The following is a 25000-nucleotide window of genomic DNA, read 5'->3' as shown; positions in this document are numbered from 1 at the left end:
AATGAGACAGCCCCTGGGTGAGACAGTCCCTGAATGAGACAGCCCCTGGGTGAGACAGCCCCTGGATGAGACAGCCCCTGGTTGAGACAGCCCCTGGTTGAGACAGTCCCTGGGTGAGACAGCCCCTGGGTGAGACAGTCCCTGAATGAGACAGCCCCTGGGTGAGACAGCCCCTGGGTGAGACAGTCCCTGATGAGACAGTCCCTGGGTGACACATTCCCTGGATGAGACAGTCCCTGGGTGAGACAGCCCCTGGGTGAGACAGTCCCTGGATGAGACAGTCCCTGGGTGAGACAGCCCCTGGTTGAGACAGCCCCTGGTTGAGACAGTCCCTGGATGAGACAGTCCCTGGATGAGACAGTCCCTGGTTGAGACAGCCCCTGGTTGAGACAGTCCCTGGATGAGACAGTCCCTGGATGAGACAGTCCCTGGATGAGACAGCCCCTGGGTGAGACAGTCCCTGGTTGAGACAGCCCCTGGTTGAGACAGTCCCTGGATGAGACAGTCCCTGGATGAGACAGTCCCTGGATGAGACAGTCCCTGGATGAGACAGCCCCTGGGTGAGACAGCCCCTGGTTGAGACAGCCCCTGGTTGAGACAGTCCCTGGATGAGACAGTCCCTGGATGAGACAGTCCCTGGATGAGACAGTCCCTGGATGAGACAGTCCCTGGATGAGACAGCCCCTGGTTGAGACAGTCCCTGGGTGAGACAGCCCCTGGTTGAGACAGTCCCTGGATGAGACAGTCCCTGGATGAGACAGTCCCTGGATGAGACAGCCCCTGGATGAGACAGTCCCTGGATGAGACAGTCCCTGGATGAGACAGCCCCTGGATGAGACAGTCCCTGGATGAGACAGTCCCTGGATGAGACAGCCCCTGGTTGAGACAGCCCCTGGATGAGACAGTCCCTGGATGAGACAGTCCCTGGATGAGACAGTCCCTGGATGAGACAGCCCCTGGATGAGACAGCCCCTGGATGAGACAGTCCCTGGATGAGACAGTCCCTGGATGAGACAGTCCCTGGATGAGACAGTCCCTGGATGAGACAGTCCCTGGATGAGACAGTCCCTGGATGAGACAGTCCCTGGATGAGACAGCCCCTGGAAAATCTCCAAGCAGATCTCAAGCAGTCTGATTAGAAGTCAAACATCCCCATTGTACAGTAAAACCCTGATGTAAAAACGACTCCAGACACCTAAAGTGATAGACTGTTCTCTCTGCTTCCGCATGGCAAGCGGTACTGATGCAGCAAGTCTGAACAGCCTCTACCCCCAAACCATCAAACTGATAAATAGTTAGTTTGGGTAGTTAGTGGTTAACTACCCAAACTATCTGCTTTGACCCCTTTTGACACTAACTCTTTTGACGCATCACATACGCTGCTGCTACTGTTTATTATCTATCCTGTTGCCTAGTTACTTTATTCCTAATTGTATGTTCATATCTACCACAATTACCTGGTTCCCTGTGTATAAAGCCATGTTATTGACCTTGTGCCCCTACACATGGACTCAGTACTGGTACCCCTGTGTATAAAGCCATGTTATTACCTCGTACCCCTACACATGGACTCAGTACTGGTACCCTGTGCATAAAGCCATGTTATTACCTCGTACCCCTACACATGGACTCAGTACTGGTACCCTGTGTATAAAGCCATGTTATTGACCTCGTACCCCTACACATGGACTCAGTACTGGTACCCTGTGTATAAAGCCATGTTATTGACCTCGTACCCCTACACATGGACTCTGTACTGGTACCACCTGGCCACCCCACATAGCCTGGTTCCTCTCTAGGTTTCTTCCTAAGTTCTGGCCTTTCTAGGGAGTTTTTCCTAGCCACTGTGCTTCTACACCTGCATTGCTTGCTGTTTGGGGTTTTAGGCTGGGTTTCTGTACAGCACTTTGAGGCATCAAAGTGTTGTACAGGGCTATATAAATACATGTGATTGATTGACTGTGTACCCTGATTATACTAAAGGAACACCTTTTAAATCTCCTGCCCCCCCCCTCCTCTAGGAGTATGAGCGTCTGGCCGCCCAGTTGGATGGGGCCAGGATGCCGCTGGCTGAAAAGGTGCAGACATTTGCCCCCACCCTCAGTAAGATACCCCTGGTGGAGGCAGCGGAGGAACATGCTGAACTACTCAATGAGCTGGCCATGAACCTCTCCAGGTGAGTTGATGGAGGGTTGATGGAGGGTTGATATGTTGGTTGATGGATGGTTGATGGAGCATTGATGGAGGGTTGATGGATGGTTGATGGAGGGTTGATGGATGGTTGATACGTTGGTTGATGGATGGTTGATGGAGGGTTGATATGTTGGTTGATGGAGGGTTGATACGTTGGTTGATGGATGGTTGATGGATGGTTGATGGAGGGTTGATGGAGGGTTGATGGATGGTTGATACATTGGTTGATGGAGGGTTGATGGATGGTTGATACGTTGGTTGATGGATGGTTGATGGGTGGTTGATACGTTGGTTGATGGAAGGTTGATGGATGGTTGATACGTTGGTTGATGGAGGGTTGATACGTTGGTTGATGGATGGTTGATGGATGGTTGATGGTTGGTTGATGAATGGTTGACGGAGTGTTGATACGCTGATTGATTTATTGATTGGTTGATTGATCTGACCTCGACTCCACGTTTTCTCTGTGTGTTGCAGTGTGATCTCCAACACCAACAAGGACGGCTTCATCCAACGAGCGGTGAACGCGTCACGGGCGTACTCTGACATCATCGACGCCGTCAGAGACGCTGAGACTGCTGCCAACCAAGCTGCTGTGGATGCACTGGAGGTAAGGACAACACATACAAACGTATTTCCTACATTTGTGAGGACACTCTGAGACTCACAGAAACAGCAGTACACTATATGCATTGGACATGTGTGGCAGCTTAACGTTGCCACAATGGGCCTGTCAGAAACGAACATGCAGTATGTTTTGTTATGGCGTTGATACAGTCGTTGTTGATTTGTGCAGAATGTGAAGGGTCAGGACCTGGGCCAGGTAGCTGACGGTCTGAGGAATCACAGTTCTGAACTGCTGGAGGACGCCGTCACACTGCAACGGGAACTGAATGATGGTACTGATGCAACATGTATTATTTCCTTCCACTTCTGGATGAATAGAAATTGGTTTCGGTGATGAATAAAGAGGTTAGACCATTCTGGAGACTCCAAGTTGAAATCAGGAGGGATTTTTAACAGGGAGGAAACTAGGATTTCTGGGAAAACTGGGAATGAAGGGAACAAACCTCCTGGTTGTTGCTTGTCGTTTGATAGGGGTTTTTTTTGTGTGTGTGTTGATTTTCTTTAACAAGCGAGAAAAACAACATGATTTTATTTAATATCTTATTGTTGCCTTTCGCCTGTCAGATCTGAAGCCTCGTCTCCGGGACGCCATGACTCATCTGGATGAGGCCAAGCAGAAACACACGACTCTACTGAAAGACCTGGAAATGGTGCAGAGTAACCTCAACTTCAGCCGAGGTAAGGTCACACACACACACACAGAGACACACAGAGACACACACAGAGGGACACACACACACACACACACACACACACACAGAGACACACACACACACAGAGAGACACACACACATACACACACACACACACACACACACAGAGACACACACACACACACAGAGAGACACACACACACACACACAGAGAGACACACACACACAGAGAGACACACACACACACACACAGAGAGACACACACAGAGAGAGACACACAGAGGGACACACACAGAGACACACACACACACACAGAGAGAGACACACACACACACAGAGAGACACACACAGAGACAGAGTAACACACACACACACACACACACACACAGAGACACACACAGAGAGAGACACACACACACACACACACAGAGAGACACACACACACACACAGAGACACACACACACACAGAGAGACACACACACACACACACATGTTCCAGACCATCGTTGTGAATAAGAGCAGGTCCTCATCGTATACAAGTACAAAACAAACACATGTTGCTTAAACCCAGTCCAATACGGCCTACCCTATCCCTCCAACCCATACCTGTGCATATTGTCCTCCAGGGGAAACGGCTAAGGTTATAGAGGAGGCGAAGGCTGCAGCGGAGGAGGCCAACAGTACAGCAGCGAAGGTAGAGGATACCCTGGCACCTATCAAAGAGCAGCTGGACCAATGGCAGCAGCAGTACGGAGATGCTAACACCACAAATGAGGACATAAACAAGGCCTTCCTGGAGGCCAACAAGTCTGGTAAGTCTACAACCACTACTCTGGTAAGACCACTAGATACCGCTAGACCGTAGGTCTGGTAGGACCACTAGATACCACTAGATACCACTAGACAGTAGGTCTGGTAGGACCACTAGATACTACTAGATACCACTAGACAGTAGGTCTGGTAGGACCACTAGATACTACTAGATACCACTAGACAGTAGGTCTGGTAGGACCACTAGATAAGCTTCAATGCCATACAACTCTCCTTCCGTGGCCTCCAATTGCTCTTAAATACAAGTAAAACTAAATGCATGCTCTTCAACCGATCGCTACCTGCACCTACCCGCCTGTCCAACATCACTACTCTGGACGGCTCTGACTTAGAATACGTGGACAACTACAAATACTTAGGTGTCTGGTTAGACTGTAAACTCTCCTTCCAGACCCATATCAAACATCTCCAATCCAAAGTTAAATCTAGAATTGGCTTCCTATTTCGCAACAAAGCATCCTTCACTCATGCTGCCAAACATACCCTTGTAAAACTGACCATCCTACCAATCCTCGACTTTGGCGATGTCATTTACAAAATAGCCTCCAATACCCTACTCAACAAATTGGATGCAGTCTATCACAGTGCAATCCGTTTTATCACCAAAGCCCCATATACTACCCACCATTGCGACCTGTACGCTCTCGTTGGCTGGCCCTCGCTTCATACTCGTCGCCAAACCCACTGGCTCCATGTCATCTACAAGACCCTGCTAGGTAAAGTCCCCCCTTATCTCAGCTCGCTGGTCACCATAGCATCTCCCACCTGTAGCACACGCTCCAGCAGGTATATCTCTCTAGTCACCCCCAAAACCAATTCTTTCTTTGGCCGCCTCTCCTTCCAGTTCTCTGCTGCCAATGACTGGAACGAACTACAAAAATCTCTGAAACTGGAAACACTTATCTCCCTCACTAGCTTTAAGCACCAACTGTCAGAGCAGCTCACAGATTACTGCACCTGTACATAGCCCACCTATAATTTAGCCCAAACAACTACCTCTTTCCCAACTGTATTTAATTTTTATTTATTTATTTATTTTGCTCCTTTGCACCCCATTATTTTTTATTTCTACTTTGCACATTCTTCCATTGCAAAACTACCATTCCAGTATTTTACTTGCTATATTGTATTTACTTTGCCATCATGGCCTTTTTTGCCTTTACCTCCCTTCTCACCTCATTTGCTCACATTGTATATAGACTTGTTTATACTGCATTATTGACTGTATGTTTGTTTTTACTCCATGTGTAACTCTGTGTCGTTTTATCTGTCGAACTGCTTTGCTTTATCTTGGTCAGGTCGCAATTGTAAAGGAGAACTTGTTCTCAACTTGCCTACCTGGTTAAATAAAGGTAAAATAAAATAAAGATACCACTAGACAGTAGGTCTGGTAGGACCACTAGATACCACTAGACAGTAGGTCTGGTAGGACCACTAGATACTACTAGATACCACTAGACAGTAGGTCTGGTAGGACCACTAGATACTACTAGATACCACTAGACAGTAGGTCTGGTAGGACCATCTAGATACCACTTGTAGGTCCTTTATAGTTTCACCATACAGAGGTCAAGGACGCTAGCTTGTCTTCCATTTTGAATGTTGCTATTAAAGCTGATCAGGTTTGACTGTGTGTACAGACTTCCTCAATGAAGAAACATTTGCTCAAGTCTGATTGGTTTAGACTGACAGAAAATGTTCTGTCTGTTTGTGTCTCTCCAGTGGGTATGTTGGGCGAGGCCATCCCAATACTAATGAAGTCTGATTGGTTTAGACTGACAGAACATTTTCTGTCTGTGTGTCTCTCCAGTGGGTATGTTGGGCGAGGCCATCCCAATACTGATGAAGTCTGATTGGTTTAGACTGACAGAACATTTTCTGTCTGTGTGTCTCTCCAGTGGGTATGTTGGGCGAGGCCATCCCAATACTGATGAAGAAGCTAGACAAGCTGCAGAACCACTCAGCCCAGATGCCCAACATCTCAGAGAGCATCCTCAGGATCAGACAGCTCATCGCAGAGGCCCGCAAGGCAGCCAGCAAAGTACGGTGGCTCATACGGGACAAACATAACCCAGGACCTCAATAGGAATACATGTGCTACAAATGTGTCTGTTAAATGTAGTTATTGTTTGAAAACTCAGATATTATAGAACATCTATCTACTATGGTTACATCAACATACGTAGGAATGGACGACGGACGTTTTTAACTTCCTCTTTTCTCCCTGTCAGGTGAGCGTACCTGTGAAGTTCAACGGGACATCAGGTGTGCAGGTGCGCACCCCCAGTAACCTGGCAGATCTGGCAGCTTACACCTCCCTGAAGTTCTACATCACCCTGCCCGAGGCCTCACGCGCCCGCAGACAGGACCAACCAGACAAACAGTTTGTCTTTTACCTCGGAAACAAAGACGTAAATATTTTTTATTTTTTATTATCAAACTCTTGTTTATTCCTGTCTATTTTATTGTAATACAAATAGACGACACATATCATCAGAAAATACGAAATACAATTATAAATACTACCTTATCTTCCAAGCACACTGTGGGACAGAGAATATTGTATATACGTTTTCTTTTAAGCATTTGTATACATTTACAAGCCTACGTAATGACATATTCATGGAAGGATATCATTAGACAGTATATACCATTAGACAGTGTATATCATTAGACAGTATATACCATTAGACAGTGTATATCATTAGACAGTATATACCATTAGACAGTATATACCATTACACAGTGTATACCATTAGACAGTATATACCATTAGACAGTGTATATACCATTAGACAGTGTATACCATTAGACAGTACATACCATTAGACAGTATATACCATTAGACAGTGTATATACCATTAGACAGTATATACCATTAGACAGTGTATACCATTAGACAGTATATACCATTAGACAGTATATACCATTAGACAGTGTATATCATTAGACAGTATATACCATTAGACAGTGTATACCATTAGACAGTATATACCATTAGACAGTATATACCATTAGACAGTGTATACCATTAGACAGTATATACCATTAGACAGTATATACCATTAGACAGTGTATACCATTAGACAGTGTATATACCATTAGACAGTGTATACCATTAGACAGTATATACCATTAGACAGTATATACGATTAGACAGTGTATATCATTAGACAGTATATATACCATTAGACAGTATATATACCATTAGACAGTGTATACCATTAGACAGCATATACACCATTAGACAGTATATACCATTAGACAGTATATACCATTAGACAGTATATATACCATTAGACAGTATATACCATTAGACAGTGTATACCATTAGACAGCATATACACCATTAGACAGTATATACCATTAGACAGTATATACCATTAGACAGTGTATACCATTAGACAGTATATACCATTAGACAGTATATACCATTAGACAATATATACCATTAGACAGTATATACCATTAGACAGTGTATACCATTAGACAGTGTATATACCATTAGACAGTGTATACCATTAGACAGTATATACCATTAGACAGTGTATATCATTAGACAGTATATACCATTAGACAGTATATATACCATTAGACAGTGTATACCATTAGACAGTGTATATATCATTAGACAGTGTATATACCATTAGACAGTGTATACCATTAGACAGTATATACCATTAGACAGTATATACCATTAGACAGTATATATACCATTAGACAGTGTATACCATTAGACAGTATATATACCATTAGACAGTGTATACCATTAGACAGTGTATACCATTAGACAGTGTATATACCATTAGACAGTGTATATACCATTAGACAGTGTATACCATTAGACAGTGTATATATCATTAGACAGTGTATATACCATTAGACAGTGTATATACCATTAGACAGTGTATATACCATTAGACAGTGTATATACCATTAGACAGTATATATACCATTAGACAGTGTATATACCATCAGACAGTATATACCATTAGACAGTATATACCATTAGACAGTGTATATACCATTAGACAGTGTATACCATTAGACAGTATATACCATTAGACAGTATATATACCATTAGACAGTATATATACCATTAGACAGTATATATACCATTAGACAGTGTATACCATTAGAGAGTGTATATACCATTAGACAGTGTATATACCATTAGACAGTATATACCATTAGACAGTGTATACCATTAGAGAGTGTATACCATTAGAGAGTGTATGTACCATTAGACAGTGTATATACCATTAGACAGTATATACCATTAGACAGTGTATATACCATTAGACAGTATATACCATTAGACAGTGTATATACCATTAGACAGTGTATATATCATTAGACAGTATATATACCATTAGACAGTATATACCATTAGACAGTATATACCATTAGACAGTATATATACCATTAGACAGTATATATACCATTAGACAGTGTATACCATTAGACAGTATATATACCATTAGACAGTATATATACCATTAGACAGTATATATACCATTAGACAGTATATATACCATTAGACAGTATATATACCATTAGACAGTGTATATCATTAGACAGTGTATATACCATTAGACAGTGTATATCATTAGACAGTATATATACCATTAGACAGTATATATACCATTAGACAGTGTATATATCATTAGACAGTGTACACCATTAGACAGTGCCTGTATCATTACTAGTGTAGTATTTTTCTAGGAAACTGTATGAGAAGAATGACCATCAAATATGGAATTCTATAGTCCAGTAATAGAGTACCACAGTATGAGTCATAATACCCATGAAGCCTAGCGGTCAAACAGGGAAATGGTCCCAGTTAGTTTTTTCCACCATGGAGGATTTTAGAATCACTTAAAATAAGGTCTGTGTTTCGTGTACGTTTACCCTGGCATGACGTTTTGATCACCATGTAAATCTCTCTAGGACAAGGTTGACTTTTTATCAATATAGTCACCTGTATTTACCCCCCAAAAACGAAATGCTAATTAGCTGCTAATGTGGCTATCATAAAGAACTACAAATACCATGATGCTCTGGACGAGACTGACGAATCGAGGACAAGGTAAGAATCTCTGGATTAGTGTATCTAGTGTTAGATACATGTAGCAATGAATAAATTAGCGACATTTCTTTAAATGGACAATTCTGTTAACTATCTTATACACATTTTAAATTGACACAATACCTGTGAGCAAAGATGTCAGCTAAAGATGACGTACATGAGCATGCTGGGATTTGTAGTCTTGCATGATGTCTACTTTGATGATAATTAGCATTTTCGAATCAAAATTGATAAAAGTCACCTTGTCCGAGAGAGATTTACACGTTTATCAGAACGTCACGCCAGAGTAAGCCTACACGAAAAACAGCCCTTATTTTAAGTGTTTCTTAACATTCTTTATGGGAAAAAATGAATGGTGGAAAAACGATTGGAACCTTTTCCCTGTTTGACCGCTAGGTTTTATGGGTATTATGACACCTCCACTGTTGGACTCTATGATTATGCTGTTTCCTGTCTGTATAGTCCAGTAATGATAATGTGTTTCCTGTTTCCTGTCTGTAGTCCAGTAATGATAATGCACTTTCCGGTTTCCTGTTTGTAGTCCAGTAATGATAATGTGTTTCCTGTTTCCTGTCTGTAGTCCAGTAATGATAATGCATTTCCTGTTTCCTGTCTGTAGTCCAGTAATGATAATGTGTTTCCTGTTTCCTGTCTGTAGTCCAGTAATGATAATGCGTTTCCTGTTTCCTGTCTGTAGTCCAGTAATGATAATGCGTTTCCTGTCTGTAGTCCAGTAAAGAGTTCCTGGGCATGATGCTGGAGGGGCGGAGACTGCACTGGCTGTTCAACGTGGGCGGAGACACGGCTGAGGTGGAGATGCAGGAGGATGTCCAAACAGATGGCGACTTCAACAACGTGGTCCTGGAAAGGTAACTACTGCCGCTGTCATTGGCTGGATTTGTTGTCACTCGAGAAGCCAATGTCTTCACCATTAGACCAAGAGGGCGACAATTGCACTTTCAAGTCTGTAAAGAGGCTGTATCATCACGAGAGGGTCATTCCATGTCATCTCAGCTACACTATCTGTCATCACCACCACCATCATCATGTTAACCTGCCCTCTCTCTCTCTCTCTCTCTCTCTCTCTCTCTCTCCCGCTCTCCCTCTCTCTCTCTCCCTCTCTCTCTCTCTCTCTCTCTCCCGCTCTCCCTCTCTCTCTCCCTCTCTCTCTCTCTCCCGCTCTCTCTCTCTCTCTCTCTCCCCCCTCTCCCTCCCTCTCTCTCTCTCTCTCTCTCTCTCTCTCTCTCTCTCTCTCTCTCTATAGGATCCTTCAGTATGGCCAGATGGCCATGTCTTCAGAGCTCAGTGAGGCCAGGATGACCAAGGCTGTGGTGGAGGCAGGAGGGGATAGTGGACTGCTCAACCTCCAGACTGAAGAGACTGTGTTCTACGTGGGAGGATACCCTGACACGTTCACGGTGAGAGGGAGCTGTGGTTGGGGGGATAGACAGTGGTTTACCCAAACACACAGGAGACCGAGCTATAGTTTTCTCCCTTATGTATCGAATGTTTGTATCTTATAGATATGTTTCCTTTCCCAGCCCCCTCAGTAACCCATATCTCTCTCTACCTTCTCCCAGCCCCCTCAGTAACCCATATCTCTCTCTACTTTCTCCTAGCCCCCTCAGTAACCCATATCTCTCTCTACTTTCTCCCAGCCCCCTCAGTAACCCATATCTCTCTCTACCTTCTCTCAGCCCCTCAGTAACCCATATCTCTCCTCTACCTTCTCCCAGCCCCTCAGTAACCCATATCTCTCTCTACCTTCTCTCAGCCCCCTCAGTAACCCATATCTCTCTCTACCTTCTCTCAGCCCCCTCAGTAACCCATATCTCTCTCTACCTTCTCCCAGCCCCCTCAGTAACCCATATCTCTCTCTACCTTCTCTCAGCCCCTTCAGTAACCCATATCTCTCTCTACCTTCTCTCAGCCCCTCAGTAACCCATATCTCACTCTACCTTCTCTCAGCCCCTCAGTAACCCATATCTCTCTCTACCTTCTCTTAGCCCCCTCAGTAACCCATATCTCTCTCTACCTTCTCCCAGCCCCCTCAGTAACCCATATCTCTCTCTACCTTCTCCCAGCCCCCTCAGTAACCCATATCTCTCTCTACCTTCTCTCAGCCCCCTCGGTAACCCATATCTTTCTCTACCTTCTCTCAGCCCCCTCGGTAACCCATATCTCTCTCTCTACCTTCTCTCAGCCCCCTCTCCAGCTCCAGTTGCCCATCTCAAGGGCTGTATTGAGCTGGAGACCCTGAATGAGGAGGTGCTCAGTCTCTATAACTTTGAGAACATCTTCCAACTCAACACCACCGAGGAGAAACCATGTGGAAGGTGGGACCATTAGCAGACCACTACATCTTATCTCTATGGCTGGAGCTCTCAGCACTGAATACTAACAAGAGCCACATCCAACGTGTGTTGCCTCCTGCATCAGGGAGCTATAGTGTCCATCCCCTATAAACTACCGTGTGTCGACTCCTACATCAGGGAGCTATAGTGTCCATCCCCTATAAACCAACGTGTGTTGACTCCTACATCAGGGAGCTATAGTGTCCATCCCCTATAAACCACCGTGTGTGTTGACTCCTACATCAGGGAGCTATAGTGTCCATCCCCTATAAACCACCGTGTGTTGACTCCTACATCAGGGAGCTATAGTGTCCATCCCCTATAAACCACCGTGTGTTGACTCCTACATCAGGGAGCTATAGTGTCCATCCCCTATAAACCACCGTGTGTTGACTCCTACATCAGGGAGCTATAGTGTCCATCCCCTATAAACCACCGTGTGTTGACTCCTACATCAGGGAGCTATAGTGTCCATCCCTATAAACCACCGTGTGTTGACTCCTACATCAGGGAGCTATAGTGTCCATCCCCTATAAACCACCGTGTGTTGACTCCTACATCAGGGAGCTATAGTGTCCATCCCCTATAAACCACCGTGTGTTGACTCCTACATCAGGGAGCTATAGTGTCCATCCCCTATAACCACCGTGTGTTGACTCCTACATCAGGGAGCTCTAGTGTCCATCCCCTATAACCACCGTGTGTTGACTCCCCTACATCAGGTAGCTATAGTGTCCATCCCCTATAAACCACCATGTGTTGACTCCTACTCAGGGAGCTATAGTGTCCATCCCCTACAAAAGCTGATCTTATCATTTGCTGTCTACACTCTTAGAACAAAGGGTTCCAAAAGGATTCTTCAGCTGACCCCATAGGAGAACCCTTTTGGGTTCCAGGTAGAACCCTTTTGGGTTCCAGGTAGAACCCTTTTGGGTTCCTGGTAGAACCATGTGTGGAAACGGTTCTACATGGAACCAAAGGCAGTTCTTCAAAGGGTTCTCCGACGGGGACAGCCGAAGAACCCTTTATTGTTCTAGATAGCACCTTCTTTTCCAAGGAGTGTACGGTTTAGTTCACAGTCAGGTAGCAAAACCAATGTCCAACAGTTGTCTGTGAATATTGTGCCATTGTTTTGCCGTGTTAGTGACATGTGTTTTCCCTCTGTCTGTCAGAGCGAAGCCGGTGTTGACCCAGCAGTGGGTGAACGACGCGGCCTACTTTGACGGGACGGGCTACGCCCAGGTCACCTTCAAGGAGGATGCAGGGAAGATGCAGCGCTTTGAACAGGAAGTTAAACTGATAAGTCACAACGGCATCCTGCTCATGCTCCTCAGCCAGGTCAGAGGTCACGCTACTGCTGCTGGGGTTTTGAGGTCTCAAGATGACTGTAAATGGCATGAAAATATATGTTCTCAGTGTTCAACCACTGTAGGTTGTGATGAACTATTCCGAGGGGAAAACCTATCTTACACACACGGTACTGCTGTATGCAAAGAACGGCTGTCTCCCATAGGCTGTTTAACGCTCTTAGTATCATACTATAATATAACTACTGGCTGTTAAACGCTCTTAGTATCATACTATAATATAACTACTGTTAACGCTCTTAGTATCATACTATATATAACTACTGTTAACGCTCTTAGTATCATACTATAATATAACTACTGTTAACGCTCTTAGTATCATACTATAATATTAACTACTGGTTAACGCTCTTAGTATCATACTATAATATAACTACTGTTAACGCTCTTAGTATCATACTATAATATAACTACTGTTAACGCTCTTAGTATCATACTATAATATAACTACTGTTAACGCTCTTAGTATCATACTATAATATAACTACTGTTAACGCTCTTAGTATCATACTATAATATAACTACTGTTAACGCTCTTAGTATCATACTATAATATAACTACTGGCTGTTAACGCTCTTAGTATCATACTATAATATAACTACTGGCTGTTAACGCTCTTAGTATCATACTATAATATAACTACTGTTAACACTCTTAGTATCATACTATAATATAACTACTGGCTGTTAACGCTCTTAGTATCATACTATAATATAACTACTGTTAACGCTCTTAGTATCATACTATAATATAACTACTGTTAACGCTCTTAGTATCATACTATAATATAACTACTGTTAACGCTCTTAGTATCATACTATAATATAACTACTGTTAACGCTCTTAGTATCATACTATAATATAACTACTGGCTGTTAACGCTCTTAGTATCATACTATAATATAACTACTGTTAACGCTCTTAGTATCATACTATAATATAACTACTGTTAACGCTCTTAGTATCATACTATAATATAACTACTGTTAACGCTCTTAGTATCATACTATAATATAACTACTGTTAACGCTCTTAGTATCATACTATAATATAACTACTGTCTGTTAACGCTCTTAGTATCATACTATAATATAACTACTGGCTGTTAACGCTCTTAGTATCATACTATAATATAACTACTGTTAACGCTCTTAGTATCATACTATAATATAACTACTGTTAACGCTCTTAGTATCATACTATAATATAACTACTGTTAACGCTCTTAGTATCATACTATAATATAACTACTGTTAACGCTCTTAGTATCATACATAAATATACACTACTGTTAACGCTCTTGTATCATACTATAATATAACTACTGGCTGTTAACGCTCTTAGTATCATACTATAATATAACTACTGTTAACGCTCTTAGTATCATACTATAATATAACTACTGGCTGTAACACTCTTAGATCATTACTATAATATAACTACTGTTAACGCTCTATAGATCATACTATAATATAACTACTGTTAACGCTCTTAGTATCATACTATAATATAAACTACTGTTAACGCTCTTAGTATCATACTATAATATAAAACTACTGTTAACGCTCTTAGTATCATACTATAATATAACTACTGTTAACGCTCTTAGTATCATACTATAATATAAATACTGTTAACGCTCTTAGTATCATACTATAATATAACTACTGTTAACGCTCTTAGTATCATACTATAATATAACTACTGTTAACGCTCTTAGTGATCATTACTATAATATAACTACTGTTAACGCTTTAGTATCATACTATAATATAACTACTGTTAACGCTCTTAGTATCATACTATAATATAACTACTGTTAACGCTCTAGTATCATACTATATATAACTACTGTTAACACTCTTAGTATCATACTATAATATAACTACTGTCTGTTAACGCTCTTAGTATCATACTATAATATAACTACTGTTAACGCTCTTAGTATCATACTATAATATAACTACTGTTAACGCTCTTAGTATCATACTATAATATAACTACTGTTAACGCTCTTAGTATCATACTATAATATAACTACTGTTAACGCTCTTAGTATCATACTATAATATAACTACTGGCTGTTAACGCTCTTAGTATCATACTATAATATAACTACTGTTAACGCTCTTAGTATCATACTATAATATAACTACTGTTAACGCTCTTAGTATCATACTATAATATAACTACTGTTAACGCTCTTAGTATCATACTATAATATAACTACTGTTAACGCTCTTAGTATCATACTATAATATAACTACTGTTAACGCTCTTAGTATCATACTATAATATAACTACTGGCTGTTAACGCTCTTAGTATCATACTATAATATAACTACTGTTAACGCTCTTAGTATCATACTATAATATAACTACTGGCTGTTAACGCTCTTAGTATCATACTATAATATAACTACTGGCTGTTAACGCTCTTAGTATCATACTATAATATAACTACTGGCTGTTAACGCTCTTAGTATCATACTATAATATAACTACTGTTAACGCTCTTAGTATCATACTATAATATAACTACTGTTAACGCTCTTTAGTATCATACTATAATATAACTACTGGCTGTTAACGCTCTTAGGTATCATACTATAATATAACTACTGTTAACGCTCTTAGTATCATACTATAATATAACTACTGTTAACGCTCTTAGTATCATACTATAATATAACTACTGTTAACGCTCTAGTATCATACTATAATATAACTACTGCTGTTAACGCTCTTAGTATCATACTATAATATAACTACTGTTAACGCTCTTAGTATCATACTATAATATAACTACTGTTAACGCTCTTAGTATCATACTATAATATAACTACTGTTAACGCTCTTAGTATCATACTATAATATAACTACTGTTAACGCTCTTAGTATCATACTAATATAATACTGTTAACGCTCTTAGTATCATACTATAATATAACTACTGTTAACGCTCTTAGTATCATACTATAATATAACTACTGTTAACGCTCTTAGTATCATACTATAATATAACTACTGTTAACGCTCTTAGTATCATACTATAATATAACTACTGTTAACGCTCTTAGTATCATACTATAATATAACTACTGTTAACGCTCTTAGTATCATACTATAATATAACTACTGTTAACGCTCTTAGTATCATACTATAATATAACTACTGTTAACGCTCTTAGTATCATACTATAATATAACTACTGGCTGTTAACGCTCTTAGTATCATACTATAATATAACTACTGGCTGTTAACGCTCTTAGTATCATACTATAATATAACTACTGTTAACGCTCTTAGTATCATACTATAATATAACTACTGTTAACGCTCTTAGTATCATACTATAATATAACTACTGTTAACGCTCTTAGTATCATACTATAATATAACTACTGGCTGTTAACGCTCTTAGTATCATACTATAATATAACTACTGGCTGTTAACGCTCTTAGTATCATACTATAATATAACTACTGGCTGTTAACGCTCTTAGTATCATACTATAATATAACTACTGTTAACGCTCTTAGTATCATACTATAATATAACTACTGTTAACGCTCTTAGTATCATACTATAATATAACTACTGGCTGTTAACGCTCTTAGTATCATACTATAATATAACTACTGGCTGTTAACGCTCTTAGTATCATACTATAATATAACTACTGTTAACGCTCTTAGTATCATACTATAATATAACTACTGGCTGTTAACGCTCTTAGTATCATACTATAATATAACTACTGTTAACGCTCTTAGTATCATACTATAATATAACTACTGGCTGTTAACGCTCTTAGTATCATACTATAATATAACTACTGTTAACGCTCTTAGTATCATACTATAATATAACTACTGTTAACGCTCTTAGTATCATACTATAATATAACTACTGGCTGTTAACGCTCTTAGTATCATACTATAATATAACTACTGTTAACGCTCTTAGTATCATACTATAATATAACTACTGTTAACGCTCTTAGTATCATACTATAATATAACTACTGTTAACGCTCTTAGTATCATACTATAATATAACTACTGTTAACGCTCTTAGTATCATACTATAATATAACTACTGTTAACACTCTTAGTATCATACTATAATATAACTACTGGCTGTTAACGCTCTTAGTATCATACTATAATATAACTACTGGCTGTTAACGCTCTTAGTATCATACTATAATATAACTACTGTTAACGCTCTTAGTATCATACTATAATATAACTACTGTTAACGCTCTTAGTATCATACTATAATATAACTACTGGCTGTTAACGCTCTTAGTATCATACTATAATATAACTACTGGCTGTTAACGCTCTTAGTATCATACTATAATATAACTACTGGCTGTTAACGCTCTTAGTATCATACTATAATATAACTACTGGCTGTTAACGCTCTTAGTATCATACTATAATATAACTACTGGCTGTTAACGCTCTTAGTATCATACTATAATATAACTACTGTTAACGCTCTTAGTATCATACTATAATATAACTACTGTTAACGCTCTTAGTATCATACTATAATATAACTACTGGCTGTTAACGCTCTTAGTATCATACTATAATATAACTACTGGCTGTTAACGCTCTTAGTATCATACTATAATATAACTACTGTTAACGCTCTTAGTATCATACTATAATATAACTACTGTTAACGCTCTTAGTATCATACTATAATATAACTACTGTTAACGCTCTTAGTATCATACTATAATATAACTACTGTTAACGCTCTTAGTATCATACTATAATATAACTACTGGCTGTTAACGCTCTTAGTATCATACTATAATATAACTACTGGCTGTTAACGCTCTTAGTATCATACTATAATATAACTACTGTTAACGCTCTTAGTATCATACTATAATAACTACTGGTTAACGCTCTTAGTATCATACTATAATATAACTACTGGCTGTTAACGCTCTTAGTATCATACTATAATATAACTACTGTTAACGCTCTTAGTATCATACTATAATATAACTACTGTTAACGCTCTTAGTATCATACTATAATATAACTACTGTTAACGCTCTTAGTATCATACTATAATATAACTACTGTTAACGCTCTTAGTATCATACTATAATATAACTACTGTTAACGCTCTTAGTATCATACTATAATATAACTACTGTTAACGCTCTTAGTATCATACTATAATATAACTACTGTTAACGCTCTAGTATCATACTATAATATAACTACTGGCTGTTAACGCTCTTAGTATCATACTATAATATAACTACTGTTAACGCTCTTAGTATCATACTATAATAAACTACTGTTAACGCTCTTAGTATCATACTATAATATAACTACTGTTAACACTCTTAGTATCATACTATAATATAACTACTGTTAACGCTCTTAGTATCATACTATAATATAACTACTGTTAACGCTCTTAGTATCATACTATAAATTAACTACTGGCTGTTAACGCTCTTAGTATCATACTATAATATAACTACTGTTAACGCCTCTTAGTATCATACTATAATATAACTACTGTTAACGCCTCTTAGTATCATACTATAATATAACTACTGTTAACGCTCTTAGTATCATACTAAATATAACTACTGTTAACGCTCTTAGTATCATACTATAATATAACTACTGTTAACGCTCTTAGTATCATACTATATATAACTACTGGCTGTTAACGCTCTTAGTATCATACTATAATATAACTACTGTTAACGCTCTTAGTATCATACTATAATATAACTACTGTTAACGCTCTTAGTATCATACTATAATATAAACTACTGGCTGTTAACGCTCTTAGTATCATACTTATAATATAACTACTGGCTGTTAACGCTCTTAGTATCATACTATAATATAACTACTGTTAACGCTCTTAGTATCATACTATAATATAACTACTGTTAACGCTCTTAGTATCATACTATAATATAACTACTGTTAACGCTTCTTAGTATCATACTATAACTATAACTACTGTTAACGCTCTTAGGATCATACTATAATATAACTACTGTTAACGCTCTTAGTATCATACTATAATATAACTACTGGCTGTTAACGCTCTTAGTATCATACTTAAATATAACTACTGTTAACGCTCTTAGTATCATACTATAATATAACTACTGTTAACGCTCTTAGTATCATACTATAATATAACTACTGTTAACGCTCTTAGTATCATACTATAATATAACTACTGTTAACGCTCTTAGTATCATACTATAATATAACTACTGTTAACGCTCTTAGTATCATACTATAATATAACTACTGTTAACGCTCTTAGTATCATACTATAATATAACTACTGGCTGTTAACGCTCTTAGTATCATACTATAATATAACTACTGTTAACGCTCTTAGTATCATACTATAATATAACTACTGGCTGTTAACGCTCTTAGTATCATACTATAATATAACTACTGTTAACGCTCTTAGTATCATACTATAATATAACTACTGGCTGTTAACGCTCTTAGTATCATACTATAATATAACTACTGTTAACGCTCTTAGTATCATACTATAATATAACTACTGTTAACGCTCTTAGTATCATACTATAATATAACTACTGGCTGTTAACGCTCTTAGTATCATACTATAATATAACTACTGTTAACGCTCTTAGTATCATACTATAATATAACTACTGTTAACGCTCTTAGTATCATACTATAATATAACTACTGTTAACGCTCTTAGTATCATACTATAATATAACTACTGTTAACGCTCTTAGTATCATACTATAATATAACTACTGTTAACGACCTCTTAGTATCATACTATAATATAACTACTGTTAACGCTCTTAGTATCATACTATAATATAACTACTGTTAACGCTCTTAGTATTCATACTATAATATAACTACTGTTAACGGCTCTTATTATCATACTATAATATAACTACTGTTAACGCTCTTAGTATCATACTAAGATATACTACTGTTAACGCTCTTAGTATCATACTATAATATAACTACTGCTGTTAACGCTCTTAGTATCATACTATATAATATAACTACTGTTAACGCTCTTAGTATCATACTATAATATAACTACTGTTAACACTCTTAGTATCATACTATAATATAACTACTGTTAACGCTCTTAGTATGCGATACTATAATATAACTACTGTTAACGCTCTTAGTATCATACTATAATATAACTACTGTTAACGCTCTTAGTATCATACTATAATATAACTACTGGCTGTTAACGCTCTTAGTATCATACTATAATATAACTACTGGCTGTTAACGCTCTTAGTATCATACTATAATATAACTACTGTTAACGCTCTTAGTATCATACTATAATATAACTACTGTTAACGCTCTTAGTATCATACTATAATATAACTACTGTTAACGCTCTTAGTATCATACTATAATATAACTACTGTTAACGCTCTTAGTATCATACTATAATATAACTACTGGCTGTTAACGCTCTTAGTATCATACTATAATATAACTACTGTTAACGCTCTTAGTATCATACTATAATATAACTACTGTTAACGCTCTTAGTATCATACTATAATATAACTACTGGCTGTTAACGCTCTTAGTATCATACTATAATATAACTACTGTTAACGCTCTTAGTATCATACTATAATATAACTACTGGCTGTTAACGCTCTTAGTATCATACTATAATATAACTACTTGTTAAACGCTCTTAGTATCAACTATAATATAACTACTGTTAACAGCTCTTAGTATCATACTATAATATAAACTACTGTTAACGCTCTTAGTATCATACTATAATATAACTACTGGCTGTTAACGCTCTTAGTATCATACTATAATATAACTACTGACTGTTAACGCTCTTAGTATCATACTATAATATAACTACTGTTAACGCTCTTAGTATCATACTATAATATAACTACTGTTAACGCTCTTAGTATCATACTATAATATAACTACTGTTAACGCTCTTAGTATCATACTATAATATAACTACTGTTAACGCTCTTAGTATCATACTATAATATAACTACTGTTAACGCTCTTAGTATCATACTATAATATAACTACTGTTAACGCTCTTAGTATCATACTATAATATAACTACTGTTAACGCTCTTAGTATCATACTATAATATAACTACTGTTACGCTCTTAGTACATACTATAATATAACTACTGTTAACGCTCTTAGTATCATACTATATATAACTACTGTTAACGCTCTTAGTATCATACTATATATAACTACTGTTAACGCTCTTAGTATCATACTATAATATAACTACTGTTAACGCTCTTAGTATCATACTATAATATAACTACTGGCTGTTAACGCTCTAGTATCATACTATATATATAACTACTGGCTGTTAACGCTCTTAGTATCATACTATAATATAACTACTGTTAACGCTCTTAGTATCATACTATAATATAACTACTGTTTAACGCTCTTAGTATCATACTATAATATAACTACTGTTAACGCTCTTAGTATCATACTATAATATAACTACTGTTAACGCTCTTAGTATCATACTATAATATAACTACTGTTAACGCTCTTAGTATCATACTATAATATAACTACTGTTAACGCTCTTAGTATCATACTATAAATATAACTACTGTTAACGCTCTTAGTATCATACTATAATATAATACTGTTAACGCTCTTAGTATCATACTATAATATAACTACTGGCTGTTAACGCTCTTAGTATCATACTATAATATAACTACTGGCTGTTAACGCTCTTAGTATCATACTATAATATAACTACTGTTAACGCTCTTAGTATCATACTATAATATAACTACTGTTAACGCTCTTAGTATCATACTATAATATAACTACTGGCTGTTAACGCTCTTAGTATCATACTATAATATAACTACTGTTAACGCTCTTAGTATCATACTATAATATAACTACTGTTAACGCTCTTAGTATCATACTATAATATAACTACTGTTAACGCTCTTAGTATCATACTATAATATAAACTACTGTTAACGCTCTTAGTATCATACTATAATATAACTACTGTTAACGCTCTTAGTATCATACTATAATATAACTACTGGCTGTTAACGCTCTTAGTATCATACTATAATATAACTACTGTTAACGCTCTTAGTATCATACTATAATATAACTACTGGCTGTTAACGCTCTTAGTATCATACTATAATATAACTACTGTTAACGCTCTTAGTATCATACTATAATATAACTACTGTTAACGCTCTTAGTATCATACTATAATATAACTACTGTTAACGCTCTTAGTATCATACTATAATATAACTACTGTTAACGCTCTTAGTATCATACTATAATATAACTACTGGCTGTTAACGCTCTTAGTATCATACTATAATATAACTACTGTTAACGCTCTTAGTATCATACTATAATATAACTACTGTTAACGCTCTTAGTATCATACTATAATATAACTACTGTTAACGCTCTTAGTATCATACTATAATATAACTACTGGCTGTTAACGCTCTTAGTATCATACTATAATATAACTACTGTTAACGCTCTTAGTATCATACTATAATATAACTACTGGCTGTTAACGCTCTTAGTATCATACTATAATATAACTACTGTTAACGCTCTTAGTATCATACTATAATATAACTACTGTTAACGCTCTTAGTATCATACTATAATATAACTACTGTTAACGCTCTTAGTATCATACTATAATATAACTACTGTTAACGCTCTTAGTATCATACTATAATATAACTACTGTTAACGCTCTTAGTATCATACTATAATATAACTACTGTTAACGCTCTTAGTATCATACTATAATATAACTACTGTTAACGCTCTTAGTATCATACTATAATATAACTACTGGCTGTTAACGCTCTTAGTATCATACTATAATATAACTACTTGTTAACGCTCTTAGTATCATACTATAATATAACTACTGTTAACGCTCTTAGTATCATACTATAATATAACTACTGTTAACGCTCTTAGTATCATACTATAATATAACTACTGTTAACGCTCTTAGTATCATACTATAATATAACTACTGTTAACGCTCTTAGTATCATACTATAATATAACTAACTGGTTAACGCTCTTAGTATCATACTATAATATAACTACTGGCTTAACGCTCTTAGTATCATACTATAATATAACTACTGTTAACGCTCTTAGTATCATACTATAATATAACTACTGTTAACGCTCTTAGTATCATACTATAATATAACTACTGTTAACGCTCTTAGTATCATACTATAATATAACTACTGTTAACGCTCTTAGTATCATACTATAATATAACTACTGTTAACGCTCTTAGTATCATACTATAATATAACTACTGTTAACGCTCTTAGTATCATACTATAATATAACTACTGTTAACGCTCTTAGTATCATACTATAATATAACTACTGTTAACGCTCTTAGTATCATACTATAATATAACTACTGTTAACGCTCTTAGTATCATACTATAATATAACTACTGTTAACGCTCTTAGTATCATACTATAATATAACTACTGTTAACGCTCTTAGTATCATACTATAATATAACTACTGTTAACGCTCTTAGTATCATACTATAATATAACTACTGTTAACGCTCTTAGTATCATACTATAATATAACTACTGTTAACGCTCTTAGTATCATACTATAATATAACTACTGGCTGTTAACGCTCTTAGTATCCAAGTACCCAATTGTCATACTTGAGTAAAAGTAAAGATACCTTATTAACAGAAAATGACTCGAAGTAAAAGCGAAAGTCACCCAGTAAAATACTACTTGATTAAAAGTCAAAAAGTATTTGGTTTTAAAATATATTATAATATTTATAATAATATTTAAAATATACTATAATATTAATAGACTAAAGTAAACAAAAGTTAATGTATAAATCGTTTCAAATTCCTCATATTATTATCATTATTATTATTATTATCATTATTATTATTATTATTATTATCATTATCATTATCATTATTATCATTATTATTATCATTATTATTATCATTATCATTATTATGATCATTATTATTATCATTATCATTATTGTCATTATTATTATCATTATTATCATTATCATTATTATCATTATTATTATCATTATTATTATCATTATTATCATTATTATTATTATTATCATATTGACGCAAACCAGATGACACCATTTTCTTATTTTTGTTTAACTAGGCAAGTCAGTTAAGGACAAATTCTTATTTATAATGATGGCCTACCCCGGCCAAATCCAGACGATGCTGGGCCAATTGATACCATGTTGGTGTCCTGTTTTAACCTGTCTGTGTATTGATGCCCTGTATCTTCCTGTTTTAACCTGTCTGTGTGTAGCTTCCTGTTTTTACCTGTCTGTGTATTGATGCCCTGTACCTTCCTGTTTTAACCTGTCTGTGTATTGATGCCCTGTAGCTTCCTGTTTTAACCTGTCTGTGTATTGATGCCCTGTAGCTTCCTGTTTTAACCTGTCTGTGTGTAGCTTCCTGTTTTAACCTGTCTGTGTATTCATGCCCTGTAGCTTCCTGTTTTAACCGGTCTGTGTATTTGACCCCATCAGGAGAAGTTCCTGAGCTTGGTGGTGCGTCAGGGACGTCTCAGGGTCTTCTATGACGTCACTGGTTCTCTACAGGAGCTGGAGCCTAAAGACCCAAACTCACCTTACCTCAAGATCAGCGACGCTGACCCCAAATCTGTAAGAAACATTCAACTGTTGCTTTAGGTTTATACAGTACATTATACTGTAGCTAGTGTTAAAGACTCTGTAAGGACACTGACATTA

General features: G+C 37.2%; 1 protein-coding gene across 1 annotated transcript in view; it reads left to right on the top strand.

Moving 5' to 3' along the window:
• Nucleotides 1-25000, top strand: part of LOC109881165 (laminin subunit alpha-5-like) — a 272787-nt gene that overhangs the window by 225267 nt on the left and 22520 nt on the right. The window contains 13 exon segments of the mRNA XM_031803671.1: nt 2022-2176; nt 2671-2803; nt 2990-3092; nt 3385-3498; nt 4101-4286; nt 6204-6346; nt 6537-6716; nt 10124-10263; nt 10659-10812; nt 11598-11619; nt 11622-11730; nt 12921-13086; nt 24779-24913. Of these exon segments, the coding sequence (XP_031659531.1) occupies nt 2022-2176; nt 2671-2803; nt 2990-3092; nt 3385-3498; nt 4101-4286; nt 6204-6346; nt 6537-6716; nt 10124-10263; nt 10659-10812; nt 11598-11619; nt 11622-11730; nt 12921-13086; nt 24779-24913 (1740 nt within the window).

Source organism: Oncorhynchus kisutch, linkage group LG24, assembly GCF_002021735.2.
Source record: "Oncorhynchus kisutch isolate 150728-3 linkage group LG24, Okis_V2, whole genome shotgun sequence".
NCBI classification, from domain to species: Eukaryota; Metazoa; Chordata; class Actinopteri; order Salmoniformes; family Salmonidae; genus Oncorhynchus; species Oncorhynchus kisutch.
Note: the sequence above shows the minus strand (reverse complement) of the source record. Positions and strands in the feature narration are given on the sequence as shown.